Source organism: Bufo bufo, chromosome 2 (genome assembly GCF_905171765.1).
Source record: "Bufo bufo chromosome 2, aBufBuf1.1, whole genome shotgun sequence".
NCBI lineage: Eukaryota > Metazoa > Chordata > Amphibia > Anura > Bufonidae > Bufo > Bufo bufo.
Window position 1 is genome coordinate 484168354 of NC_053390.1, and position 15116 is coordinate 484183469.

General features: G+C 43.9%; 1 protein-coding gene across 1 annotated transcript in view; it reads right to left on the minus strand.

Annotated features, from left to right (window-relative positions):
• LOC120989572 (scaffold attachment factor B2-like) overlaps nucleotides 1–15116 on the minus strand; it is a 392913-nt gene that overhangs the window by 187587 nt on the left and 190210 nt on the right. The window contains exon 6 of the mRNA XM_040417765.1: nucleotides 1720–1802. Within this exon, the coding sequence (XP_040273699.1) occupies nucleotides 1720–1802 (83 nt within the window). The remainder of the gene's footprint in view (nucleotides 1–1719; nucleotides 1803–15116) is intronic.

Below are 15116 nucleotides of genomic sequence, written 5' to 3' on the forward strand. Positions count from 1 at the left end.
AGTAACCTCGGAACCTGAGTCGCCCTGAAGATCCCTGCAATGAGGTTAGGAGCAGGAGATGACTTGTTCATACTAGACGTTGATGAACAGGTCGTTTCCTAGCCCTGACATTATTACCAGGGATCTCTAGGGTTAATAGGGCCCGAGGTTCCGGGTATGAGCCCTCCCACCATTAGGGTTCGCTCATATAGTTAGGTCAGTGCTAGGATTTAGGGATGTGTTAGAAGGTGACCTGCTCCCTTTATTCCTGTTTCCACGCCTCGTGGCATATCCCGCCAACCTACATTGTACGGTGTGGAGTTTCCCCCCACTCCCCACCGTGACAGCCGCAGGGAATGCTACACAGGCTGGAGCACAGATCGATGCTCCTGCCTGTGCTCCTCTCAAGCTTAGCTAAATTCTGGAACTTCAGTGCTGTACTAGGATAATGATATTAGGACGTAATAGCATCCAGGAGTTTAGGTGCCTATTTGCTTAAAGGATAACTGTCACATTTAGACCCTAATTTCAAATTTCATATATGTAGTTACTAATAACATGATATTCCAGAATCAGTTACTATTAGACTGACTTACCCCATATTTAATAAGATTCAGCCCTTGGCAACCAGTCTGCATAAAACTGAAATTTCACTATTCAGTTAAGATGACTGCCACTGCCCTGAGGCTAATCCCGCCTTCCCTCACTAACCAGTAACAATAGCCCCCCAAAAGTGTCAGTAACCAAAGCCCTCCCCCTAAAGGGTTAATCTCCTGCAGCACAAAGGGGTCCTCTTACCACATGTTGCTTTCCTTTATACACTAAGCAGATGGCAGATCTCCCTTCCCTGTTGTGCGCTGATTCAACTCTGCTTTCTCTAGCTCTGCTGAGTGAGGGAGCGTCTTCCAAGCGCAGGGACAGGGAGAAGTGCACACAGCCCTGGCACTGTTATCAGCTGCTGGGGAGGACCTGGCTTTAATCATTTACTTAGTCGCTGGCTGTCAGTAATGTGACCCTGCACGCAGCCTGCTTCTGCGTCCTCTGTCCTTCAACAGATAGACGGACCATGCCTAGCAACCCTATTTTAAGCACAGGTAAAAGTAGTCAGTACAGGGAACAAAAATGTGGAATTAAGGGGTAATTGAATAAACAATGAAAAGTTTAAATAGGGCCACCAAGGTGATATTAATCACCACAATCCAATACTCCCAAAAAAATATATATGACAGTTATACTTTAAGAAAACAGTATTATTGATTAATAAAGTACATAACAAAAATTATTTTTAGGCTACTTAGAACATTTTAAACTAAGACTTGAGAAAGATTTACTTAATATTTAATGTGAAAAAAATTATTTTGAATGATTCAAATAATTATTAAAGTGGACAGAAAAATAAGGGAAAGAAACAGCAGGTGTCGCTATTTAGATACACTTTATTGAATAACTCTGGGTAAACTAAACTTTTAACTATACACAATTACAAAAATATTCAGGATTCACTTGAATAGGAAGGATTTGTCCAACCGAAGCGAAAGGATCGGTGAGTCGTAATCGAACCTGCTAACCACTGCAATGTTGACGGCGAGCAGGTAAACAGTAAGAACGAGTGTTGTGTGCTGTATTAATGAGCTATTCTGAGGATATGTCATCAGTATAAAAAAAGTGTAAACATCCCTTTAAGAAGTTACTACATCACAGCATGAGACTAATTTGCTCTTTCATACGAAACCTTCTTACCCTTTCAGAAGATGTTTTTACACTAATGACAGGCTCTCCCTTTGATTTATCCATGATGACAGTCCTTTCAGCATCTCTGCTTCCTAAGGAAAAAAGTAAATAAGAAAGTGATAAAACGTGTGCTTAGAGAGAGAATAGTATATCAAATACAGAACAAGAGAATATTGGTGGACAATAAAATTAATGAATCACTCAAGACTAAGGATGAGCGAATCGACTTCGGTTGAAACATCTGAAGTCGATTCGCATAAGTCTACTTTCACACTCGCATTTTGGCTTTCCGTTTGTGAGATTTGGTCAGGGCTCTCACAAGCGGTCCAAAATGGATCAGTTTGCATTCTGAATGGAAAAGGATCTGCTCAAAATGCATCAGTTTGCATCAGTCCAGTCTCCATTCCGTTTTGATGAAACTTAGACAAACGGATCCGTCCTGGCACACAATGTAAGTCAATAAGGACGGATCCGTTTTCACTGACAAAATCTGACCCAATAGAAAACGGATCCGTCCTCCATTGACTTTCAATAGTGTTCAAGATGGATCCGTTTTGGCTACGTTAAAGATAATACAAACTGATCCGTTCTGAACGGATGCAGATAGTTGTATTATCTGAACGGATCCGTCACAAAACAGGAGTGTGAAAGAAGCCTAAAACTTCTTTCTAATACCTAGTACCTTGGAACCAAAACAGAGTTCAGGAAATGTTTTTTTTACAGTACAAATTAATTTATTTAGTTATTGCCCGAAGTCTCGCGAGACTTCGCGAAGCAATAAGTTTGGCTCATCTGAGCCAATACATTCTATTACTGTACGGAGCTCCGGCTCTACAGTATTAGAACAAAGTTTTGTGTGAATCGATTTTGGATGTTTTATCCGAAGTCGATTCGCTCATCCCTACTGGAGACCTTTTTTTCCTTTATTTTTAGATATAATGACAACTTCACACCAATATTCAGGCTGTATAATATGTTGTAAAAATATTTGAGCGATATGGTGGCTCACCCTCCACTAATTAAGAAGCCGGTGCTGCAAAGCCTAAGTGACTCACCCTGTCAAAAAAGGAGTAAAATGGTATATGTAGTGGCTGAGCACTCACCACTTGGACCATAGAATACAAAACACCAAAGGTATGGAGATAACTAGGTATTTAATGGTTAAAAAAGCACAGTATGTGCAAAAAATCTAAAAAACTATGCAATACATAAATTGTGCAGTCTTAGGTTGAGCAAAAATATGTAAAAAGGTGAAATTGTTGCAAGATGTGATGTTGCGTCCCACGTGTCTGCAGTGTTAAATACAGAGGTACTTGTCCTGTAGTTACTTGTCTCCGTGCGCTGTCACTTGAGTTTGCCGCTGTCTGTTTAGATGATCACGGTAACCACTGAGGAAGGGGCCAGGAATAGACCCCGAAACGCGTCTGGTTCAAGGATACCTGTACATTAGATGATGGACTCATACCCTCCTAAATAATTTAGTTTCTATGGACACTTATCTACCCCACATGCAAAGTTCGTAATAACAGATATCAGCTCCGCACCACACTCTATACACGTGGGACGCTGTGATCTCAATCTCCTATATTTAAAGAAAACTGGATATGTCATACAAGCAGCTGAAGTGGCCCGTGATCATCTAAACAGAGACAGCGGCAAACTCAAGTGACAAAGCGCAGAGACAAGTAACTACGATCACAACACAGAAGCGGCTGATAAATCAAGGACAGGTACCTCTGTATCTAACACTGCAGCAACATGGGACGCCACTGTGAGCGCAGGTTAAATATTATAACATCGTATCTACCTGACATATGAGACCATACAAATAACATGTGTACCTTAATTCGAGTCACACTACTACTGGGCAGCTTATGAATATCTCTGTGTTATGGACACATAGAATAATATAAATACTGCTGTATCCCGGCTGTTCCCCACTTAAGGGAGTGAATATATTCGGACTTGCATATGTGAGGAACGATTGAGAGGATTTTCTAGATGCCAAATAATCCACATCCCCTGGATCGGATAGTATACGAATATTTGTGCATGTTATCATATGCAATTTACCTCCAACAATCGTCCTACCTCTCTCTTCACCGGTTATTACAAATATATGAACAATTTTATATATTTTATGCACGCAACCGCATGAAGATCTCATCTTACAACAATTCCACCATTTTACATATTTTTGCTCAACCTAAGGCCTCATACACACGGCCGCCGTTTGGGTCCGCATCCGAGCCGCCGTTTTGGCGGCTCGGATGTGGACCCATTCACTTCAATGCAAAACGGACAAGAATAGGCAGTTATATCAATGGCCTTCCGTTCCGCATTTGCGGAAGGCACACGGGCGGCTTCCGTTTTTTGCGGATCTGCGGTTTGCGGACCGCAAAAAAACGGCACGGTCATGTGCATGTAGCCTAAGACTGCAACAATTTTGATATATATACACTGCTCAAAAAAATAAAGGGAACACAAAAATAACACATCCTAGATCTGAATTAATTAAATATTCTTCTGAAATACTTTGTTCTTTACATAGTTGAATGTGCCGACAACAAAATCACACAAAAATAAAAAAATGGAAATCAAATTTTTTAACCCATGGAGGTCTGGATTTGGAGTCACACTCAAAAGTAAAGTGGAAAAACACACTACAGGCTGATCCAACTTTGATGTAATGTCCTTAAAACAAGTCAAAATGAGGCTCAGTAGTGTGTGTGGCCTCCACGTGCCTGTATGACCTCCCTACAACGCCTGTGCATGCTCCTGATGAGGTGGCGGACGGTCTCCTGAGGGATCTCTTCCCAGACCTGGACTAAAGCATCTGCCAACTCCTGGACAGTCTGTGGTGCAACGTGACATTGGTGGATAGAGCGAGACATGATGTCCCAGATGTGCTCAATTGGATTCAGATCTGGGGAACGGGCGGGCCAGTCCATAGCATCAATGCCTTCGTCTTGCAGGAACTGCTGACACACTCCAGTCACATGAGGTCTAGCATTGTCTTGCATTAGGAGGAACCCAGGGCCAACTGCACCAGCATATGGTCTCACAAGGGGTCTGAGGATCTCATCTCGGTACCTAATGGCAGTCAGGCTACCTCTGGCGAGCACATGGAGGGTTGTGCGGCCCTCCAAAGAAATGCCACCCCACACCATTACTGACCCAATGCCAAACCGGTCATGCTGGAGGATGTTGCAGGCAGCAGAACGTTCTCCACGGCGTCTCCAGACTCTGTCACGTCTGTCACATGTGCTCAGTGTGAACCTGCTTTCATCTGTGAAGAGCACAGGGCGCCAGTGGCGACTTTGCCAATATTGGTGTTCTCTGGAAAATGCCAAACGTCCTGCACGGTGTTGGGCTGTAAGCACAACCCCCACCTGTGGAATTCGGGCCCTCATATCACCCTTATGGAGTCTGTTTCTGACCGTTTGAGCAGACACATGCACATTTGTGGCCTGCTGGAGGTCATTTTGCAGGGCTCTGGCAGTGCTCCTCCTGTTTCTCCTTGCACAAAGGCGGTGGTAGCGGTCCTGCTGCTGGGTTGTTGCCCTCCTACGGCCTCCTCCACGTCTCCTGATGTACTGGCCTGTCTCCTGGTAGCGCCTCCATGCTCTGGACACTACGCTGACAGACACAGCAAACCTTCTTGCCACAGCTCGCATTGATGTGCCATCCTGGATAAGCTGCACTACCTGAGCCACTTGTGTGGGTTGTAGACTCTGTCTCATGCTACCACTAGAGTGAAAGCACCGCCAGCATTCAAAAGTGACCAAAACATCAGCCAGGAAGCATAGGAACTGAGAAGAGGTCTGTGGTCACCACCTGCAGAACCACTCCTTTATTGGGGGTGTCTTGCTAATTGCCTATAATTTCCACCTGTTGTCTATACCATTTGCACAACAGCATGTGAAATTGATTGTCACTCAGTGTTGCTTCCTAAGTGGACAGTTTGATTTCACAGAAGTGTGATTGACTTGGAGTTACATTGTGTTGTTTAAGTGTTCCCTTTATTTTTTTGAGCAGTGTATATATATTCCATTGCATGTCTTCCTATGCAAATAGAAGAACACCATCTTTTACTTTTTTCTTCTTTTTTTCCTGTTTTTCATCAATAACTTGATGATTCCATCACTGTTTTTTATTGCATTCAATTTTATGTATTGCATAGTTGTTGTTTTTTTGCACATACTGTGCTTTTTTAACCATTTAATACCTAGTTATCTCCATACCTTTGGTGTTTTGTATTCTATGGTCCAAGTGGTGAGTGCTCAGCCTCTACATATACCATGTATAATATGTTTCACTCAAGCCCAGATGCATTCATACATTTTGAACAGTTTTATTATGGAAATCAGGTCATGTGATCTCAAAAATGTCCACTAGCACAGACCTTGCTCTCTGTTTAGACACCAGTGGTCTCCCAGCAGATTCTTTGTGTGAGCTACAGGACCTATTATATCCCTCCTGGCAGCTCATAGGCTCCTCCTGTCCTGCTTAACCATATCTACACCAGGCCATTTAACCCCTTCATGACCAATCCTAATTTTGCGAATGTGATATAACAGTGACTTTATGTGGTAATTACTTTGGAATGCTTTTACTTATCCAAACTATTCCAGATATTATTAATGTTGTTAACCTTTTAGGTATTCCTCAGGAATTAAAGCACATTTTAATCCATTTTAATCAATTTTCCTGTAAAACATCGGGGTTAACAGCAAAACACATCTCAATATCTATTACCCTGATTCTGCAGTTTACATAAACAACTTATATGTGGTCATAAACTGCTGTATGGGCACACAGCAGCGCTCAGAAGTCAAGGAGCACCATATGGTTTTTGGAGGGCAGATTTTGCTGGGCATATTGCATTTGAATAGACCATGAGGCACCCCTACAATGGAAAGCCATCAATGAAAAAACATTTTTTTGACTGTTATGTTGATGTTTTAAAGAGGAGTGTTTAGGGGTGGATACATGTTCTTAAAAGCGGTTATCCCTGAAATGCCCCCCATATGCCCAGGCCCCTCACACACGCAATATACTTACCTCACTCCCCGTTCGCAGCTGGTCCCTGCACTGCCGCTGTTCCGCGTGCGCGGATGAAAACATCCCCGTCGCCGCCTGCCATAGAAACCCGCCCACCAGATGTTTTCATCCACGCACAGGGAGAAGAAGCGGCGGCCGTGCGGGGACCAGAAGTGACACGAGTGCTGGGGAGCAAGGTAAATACACTGCTCAAAAAAATAAAGGGAACACAAAAATAACACATCCTAGATCTGAATTAATTAAATATTCTTCTGAAATACTTTGTTCTTTACATAGTTGAATGTGCTGACAACAAAATCACACAAAAATAAAAAAATGGAAATCAAATTTTTAAAACCATGGAGGTCTGGATTTGGAGTCACACTCAAAATTAAAGTGGAAAAACACACTACAGGCTGATCCAACTTTGATGTAATGTCCTTAAAACAAGTCAAAATGAGGCTCAGTAGTGTGTGTGGCCTCCACGTGCCTGTATGACCTCCCTACAATGCCTGCGCATGCTCCTGATGAGGTGGCGGACGGTCTCCTGAGGGATCTTCTCCCAGGCCTGGACTAAAGCATCTGCCAACTCCTGGACAGTCTGTGGTGCAACGTGACATTGGTGAATAGAGAGAGAGACATGATGTCCCAGATGTGCTCAATTGGATTCAGGTCTGGAGAACGGGCGGCCCAGTCCATAGCATCAATGCTTTCGTCTTGCAGGACTGCTGACACACTCCAGCCACATGAGGTCTAGCATTGTCTTGCATTAGGAGGAACCCAGGGCCAACCGCACCAGCATAAGGTCTCACAAGGGGTCTAAGGATCTCATCTCGATACCTAATGGCAGTCAGGCTACCTCTGGCGAGCACATGGAGGGCTGTGCGGCCCTCCAAAGAAATGCCACCCCACACCATTACTGACCCAATGCCAAACCGGTCATGCTGGAGGATGTTGCAGGCAGCAGAACGTTCTCGACGGCGTCTCCAGACTCTTACATCTGTCACATGTGCTCAGTGTGAACCTGCTTTCATCTGTGAAGAGCACAGGGCGCCAGTGGCGAATTTGCCAATCTTGGTGTTCTCTGGCAAATGCCAAACGTCCTGCACGGTGTTGGGCTGTAAGCACAACCCCCACCTGTGGACGTCGGGCCCTCATATCACCCTCATGGAGTCTGTTTCTGACTGTTTGATCAGACACATGCACATTTGTGGCCTGCTGGAGGTCATTTTGCAGGGCTCTGGCAGTGTTCCTCCTTGCACAAAAGCGGAGGTAGCGGTCCTGCTGCTGGGTTGTTGCCCTCCTACGGCCTCCTCCACGTCTCCTGATGTACTGGCCTGTCTCCTGGTAGCGCCTCAATGCTCTGGACACTACGCTGACAGACACAGCAAACCTTCTTGCCACAGCTCGCATTGATGTGCCATCCTGGATAAGCTGCACTACCTGAGCCACTTGTGTGGGTTGTAGACTCCGTCTCATGCTACCACTAGAGTGAAAGCACCGCCAGCATTCAAACGTGACCAAAACATCAGCCAGGAAGCATAGGAACTGAGAAGTGATCTGTGGTCACCACCTGCAGAACCACTCCTTTATTGGGGGTGTCTTGCTAATTGCCTATAATTTCCACCTGTTTTCTATCCCATTTGCACAACAGCATGTGAAATTGATTGTCACTCAGTGTTGCTTCCTAAGTGGACAGTTTGATTTCACAGAAGTGTGATTGACTTGGAGTTACATTGTGTTGTTTAAGTGTTCCCTTTATTTTTTTGAGCAGTGTATATATATATATATATATATATATATATATATATATATATATATGGGATGTGTGTAAGCAGTGCATACATCTATATATGTGTATCTGCCATGGCTCTCCCCCAGGTATATATATATATATGGGCCTATAACTGCCCATATATGCCCCAGGTTTATAATGTGTGTATGTGTATGTGTATATAGATGTGCCCCAAGTATCTATATACATATATACTTAAAGGGACAGCGTTTAGCCAGTTCCTGCAGTGGTGTGGATATGTCTCCAGGTGGCTGGTGACTTCAAAGGCTAAGGAATCAATAGATCTCAGGCCTTTTGTTGAGTTTATCAGCCTAGTTACTATGCTCTCCCCCACCTTGTGTTTGGGACATGGCTGGGCGTGTGGTGCTGCTAGCCTCAGGGGGCCAACTGGCTGTTCTGAAGGCAGGCATACGTCACAGTGAGACTATGATGTCACATCCCTGAGGAGGGGGGAGGTGGTGTTTCTGAGGCTGATATAGGAGCCCGAAGCCAGGAACAAGGGTCTCTTGCAACTGGACTAGAATCAGAGACACATGGGAGAGAGCAGCTCCATGACGGGCACCTGGAGAAGGCCGGCCTAACTCTGGAAGGATTAAGTATCTACCTGTCTAGCCCCTACCTACCCCTCACATACCCCCTATATCCCCAATAATAGTCCCTTCCCTGCCACCAACACATCCCATTTCAATCCCTATAACTATACCCATACCCCCTACAACCCCTTGCCCATAACTCACTACCCTATGATCCCTCTCCCTGTCATTCACTCCTACCATTGCCCTGTATCTCAGCAATCACTTGCAAGGTATTAACCCTGGTATTGCTGAATCCCTAACCACCTAACAGGAGCATCCCTGTTATCACTTGCAAGGTATTAACCCTTGCATTGCTGTATCCAACCCTTTAGTTCCCCTTACCCTAATCCTACTATACTTGCAAGGCATTAACCCTTGCATTGCTGGACCCCTACCCAATGTCTGTGGACTGCATTCACACCTGCAGTGCCACCAATAACCCTTCGTCGTACTCTTAGGGATAGAATTAGACAGGTGGGGTGGACTGCTAATACGTGTGTGTATGTGTGTATTGTATAGTTAGTTTGTGGGTGGAACTTGGGAACTGTGTAGTGTAGTTTAGTGCTGTATTTATAGTACTGTATTGTTAGTATATTGCGTGCGTAGTGTATTGTTGGTATTAATAAATACTATGTTTTATTTATAACTATCTGTGTAATGTGTGGTTATTAGCGATTGTTTAGTAAGGGGCATGCAGCTAGCTTAGTGATTAGCGTAAGGCAAAGTATAGTGAAAGTATTGTATTAATGTTATATAAAGGTATAAATGGGTGGAGTCATCAATAGATGGCTCCTCCCATTTATGAATAATTATTGTTATTTACATAAATATTAGTGATTAATATTCCCCCTTTACAGGCCATAACAGACGTAAACATTGGAATATGATGTATGGGATTTGTAGACCAGTAGGATGTCACATCAGCTTTTTTAGTGATTCCCATATTGAATGTAAGGGCAAGGAATTTTTTAATTTCTGGCACATTAGTTGGCCTCCAAAATTTGGGTTTTGCATAAGATGAATTTAGATTTTCTGCCAAATATTGCTGGACATATAAATTTGTCTGATGCACAATTTTCTCTAAAAGTTTCTCAGTGATAAAAAGTAAAAAAAAAAAATCAAGTGGGGAAAAAGGTTTAGTTTGTGTTTGAGGCTGACTAAACTCTGCTACCTTCTCTGCATTTCTTTTGTGGCATGTCACAATCAGAGCCACCAGAGCTTGCAGTCAATGTGTAGCTGCCTTCAATGGGTTTACACTCTTCCCCAGAACTTTCCTCACTGGAGGAACAAAAGCAGAGGCCTCTTCAGTACTGAAATAACCGTGCTCCATTTTATACGAATTCAAAAAGATAAAATATACTGATGTTTGTTTTTTTGAAAAGAACACCTATATATAACACACAACAAACACTCCGCTATTCTAATTATTACTTAGAAAACTTTTTTTTCTTTGAAGAAAAAAAAGATGTGTTTAAGGGTACTTTCACACTAGCGGTTTTCTTTTCTGGTATTGAGTTCCGTCACAGGGGCTTAATACCGGAAAAAAACTGATCAGTTTTATCCTAATGCATTCTGAATGGAGAGCATTCCATTCAGGATGCATCAGTTCAGTCACTCTTATGTTTTTTTTGGACGGAGAATATACCGCAGCATTCTCTGCTGCAGTATTCTCTCTGGCCAAAAATTCTCAACACTAGCCGGAATGCTGGATCCGGCATTAATTTACATTGAAGTGTATTAGTGCCGGGTTCGGCATTAAGTTTTCCGGCAAAACAGATCCGGCTTTCCAGCTTTAAAAATGAAAAAATAAATTTTTTCTATACCGGATCCGTTTTTCCTGATGACACTAGAGAGACGAATCCCCTATTTTAATGCATTTGTATGACGGACCTGCATCCGGATCCGTCTGACAATCAGTTTGCGACCGAATCGCCAGTGCATTTAGTTATTTTATGCAAAAGAAAGCCTACACTAACTATAGCTAAAACTATATATATTTTTTTTTTATACCTTTTTTTATGAAAGAAAAAAAAGGGGGAATGTGGGTTTTTAACAGTGGGGGCAGGAAGGTGTTAAATGGCTGTTACAGCTGGAACAGTGTATCAGCTGTGTCCTGAGGTAACTTTATAAGTCAGCAGGGTCTCTCTCTGAACACCAAAAGGACACTCAGCAGAGAAAGGGACCCTGCTGACTTCTATAAACTTTTTTGTCTCCACTTTTATTTTATTTTTACTTTTCATCCCTCGGACAGGCTGTCAAAGGGACAAAAAGCCCGGGAACCACTTTCGTTGATTCCCAGGATTCTCACTGAAGCCGCTGCTGTATGTTTACAGCGCAGCCACAATAAGTTTCGCCAATAGATGGTGCCACCATTTTATTCTGTAACAGGACGAGAAAATACTGCAAAGTTACAGATATAAGCCTACTGCCGCAACGTAGAAAGTCGTGCAGCGGTAGACAAGTGGTTAAACTGTCACCGCAAACCACCGCAGCGTGCCTGGTGTCCTCCTCCCAATGAGCCCAAAAAACCACTCGCATGTCGGCTGCATCACAACCAGGTTTTCCTTCTCCTTTCAATGTAGCTTGTCCTCTTCAGACCTATGTTCACACTTGTAGTGTCCCAGGAAATACCTAAACAAAGAATCAGGAGGGAAAGGACCAAACATCCTAGGTGGGATCCACATACATTTGTAAATCTCAATTTATTGTTATACTCACAAAATTAAAACTTGTATAAAAGCCTTGTATAAAAACAATCTGTTTACTTTACCCACTTGAGCAGACCGGTTTCGCCATGCGAATTTCTCCAGGACTTCTGAATTTTCCCCCTATCCCCCCCCCACACCCTTTATTCACTCCCATTAAAATCATTGCATTACCAAAGAAGCCCTTACAAAACAATAAACACTCAACCAAATTAATGTCCTTAAAAAAAAAAAAAATTTGAATATATATTCTGTTTCTTTTCTGGATAATTTTTGTATCATATCCCCCCCCCCCCCCCCCCCCCCACCCCCTTCAATCAAACTCACATTGAAAGATTTCCATAGCTTTTAACCCTTTAGAGTTTCTGTTGCATTTTTCTCCCTACATACTGTTCCCTGCAAGACCACTCCAATAAGTATATCACATAATGCATAATCCCAACTTAGGCTACTTTCACACTAGCGTTCGGAGCGGATCCGTCTGATGTTTTATCAGACGGATCCGCTCCGATAATGCAGACGTTTGCATCCGTTCAGAACGGATCCGTCTGCATTATTACTTAGAAAATTTTCTAAGTATGAAAGTAGCCTGAGCGGATCCGTTCAGACTTTACATTGAAAGTCAATGGGGAACGTATCCGCTTGAAGATTGAGCCATATAGTGTCATCTTCAAGCGGATCCGTCCCCATTGACTTACATTGTAAGTGTGGACGGATCCGCTCGCCTCCGCACGGCCAGGCGGACACCCGAACGCTGCAAGCAGCGTTCAGGTGTCCGCTCACTGAGCGGAGCGGAGGCTGAGCGCTGGCAGGCGGATGCATTCTCAGTGGATCCGCCTCCACTGAGAATGCATTAGGGCCAGACGGATGCTTTCGGGGCCGCTCGTGAGGCCCTTCAAACGGAGCGCACGAGCGGACACCCGAACGCTAGTGTGAAAGTAGCCTAATTAATCAGCTGTTCCACTGTTTCCACTTTTTTTTCTCTTTAGATGTAAAGGCCCACTCTTTCTTCATATTCAATTTCCTGCACACCTTATATTTCAGACAAGGAAAAAAAGGATATTAGTAGTAGAACTATATAGGGCTGCAACCAACGATTATTTGAATAATCGATTAGTTGTCGATTAATTCGGGAAAAAACACCAAAATGACAAAAAAAAGGGGTTTATATGATTTTACTTGAAAAATTATGTTTAAAGGCCATATTAAAACAAATTGTGGATGGCACCGTTATAGAGGGGGATCTGTGGATGGCACCGTTATGGAGGGGGATCTGTGGATGGCACCGTTATGGGGAGGGGATCTGTGGATGGCAGTTATGGGGAGGGGATCTGTGGATGGCACAGTTATGGGGAGGGGATCTGTGGATGGCACCGTTAGGGGAAGGGGATCTGTGGATGGCACCGTTAGGGGAAGGGGATCTGTGGATGGCACCGTTAGGGGGAGGGGATCTGTTGATGGCACCGTTAGGGGGAGGGGATCTGTGGATGGCACCGTTAGGGGGAGGGGATCTGTGGATGGCACCGTTAGGGGGAGGGGATCTGTGGATGGCACCGTTAGGGGGAGGGGATCTGTGGATGGCACCGTTATGGGGAGGGGATCTGTGGATGGCACCTTTATGGGGAGGGGGATCTGTGGATGGCACTGTTATGGGGAGGGGGATCTGTGGATGGCACTGTTATGGGGAGGGGGATCTGTGGATGGCACTGTTATGGGGAGGGGGATCTGTGGATGGCACTGTTATGGGGAGGGGAATCTGTGGATGGCACTGTTATGGGGAGGGGGATCTGTGGATGGCACCGTTATGGGGAGGGGGATCTGTGGATGGCACCATTATGGGGAGCGGGATCTTTAGAGGACACTGTTATGGGGAGAGGGACCTGTGGATGACCATGCTATGGGGGAATCTTTGGATGACACTATATAGCATCTTATGCTATATGTGTCATCCACAGATCTCCCCCATAGCAGTGTCCTCCACAGATCCCCCTCCCCATAACAGTGCCATCCACAGATCCCCCTCTCCATAACAGTGCTCAGATCCCCTTCCCCATAATAGTGCCATCCACAGATCCCCCTCCCATAACAGCCCCGGCCCCGCCGCTCACAGCAGTATTCCTTAACCGGCAGTAACTTTTACTTTAAATCAACGCATCTTTATTACCTTACAATGAAGCTCCAGTAACAGGCAGAGCGGGCGGCGGCGTGACGTCACTTACTTACATGACGCGCCTGCTCTGCCTACTTTATGAATGAAGCAGGCTGAGCATGCGAGTCACCTAAGTGATGTTACACCGCCACCGCCCGCTCTGCCTGTTACTGGAGTTTCATTGTAAGGTAATAAAGATGCAGTGATTTAAAGTTCAAGGACCTGCAGGCATAGCGCCTGACCGCCCGCATGGCAACGAATCGGCAGATTATTCGATAACAGGATTCGTTGACAACAAATCCAGTTATCGAATATTATCGATAACGTTGCTTAATCGTTGCAGCCCTAAAACTATATAAAAAGTGCTATAAAGTTTTTTTCTTGTAAGGTGTGCGTCCAGGACATTGATTTTGAAGAAAGAGAAGACCTTTACCTCTAAAGAGAAAAAAAAAGTGTAGAATATTGAACAACTAATTAGTTGTGATTCTGCAAATGTTATATAGTCATTGGAGTGCTCTTGCATGGAACAATATGTGGGGAGGGCAGGTAGGAAATAAAAAAATAGATTGAAAGAGCATGTGAGGAACATAAAAAAAGATCTAAAAATGCAGTGCCTCTGCTCACATTGAGGAAAAACAGAGCTGTGGTTAAGAGCTGTGGTAATCTTTCAATGAAAGTTGGATACCCAGAAAAGAACACATATATTCCTTCTCAATACTATGGTTCCCAATGGATTGAATGTGGAATTGGACAGTTTATTTTTTTACAAATATTTGATTTTTATGGGATATTAATTTGATGATGTAGTATAGTCTTGTGTACACGCAGTTTTACCCTTAGGGCCTCGATGTGCTTAGCTGGCTGATTCAACAAGGGAGGAAAAAGAAGAAGGCATGACACTTTGCCATGGGCCGCAAAGGCCTAGAGAATAAGGCACCTATTCCAGAGACCAATTTCCTAGCACTTATCAAATGGAGAATCAAGAAAAAGGGAGGGAAGATAGGGGGATCTCAAGGTTCAAAGGTTTCGGACGAGATAAAGAGAATGTGAAGAGAACAAAATTAATAAACGTGAGGAAAAACCGTAATTAGACTTACCGGTAATTTTGTTTCCTTGAATCTGTGAGGGGGTCACAGTCT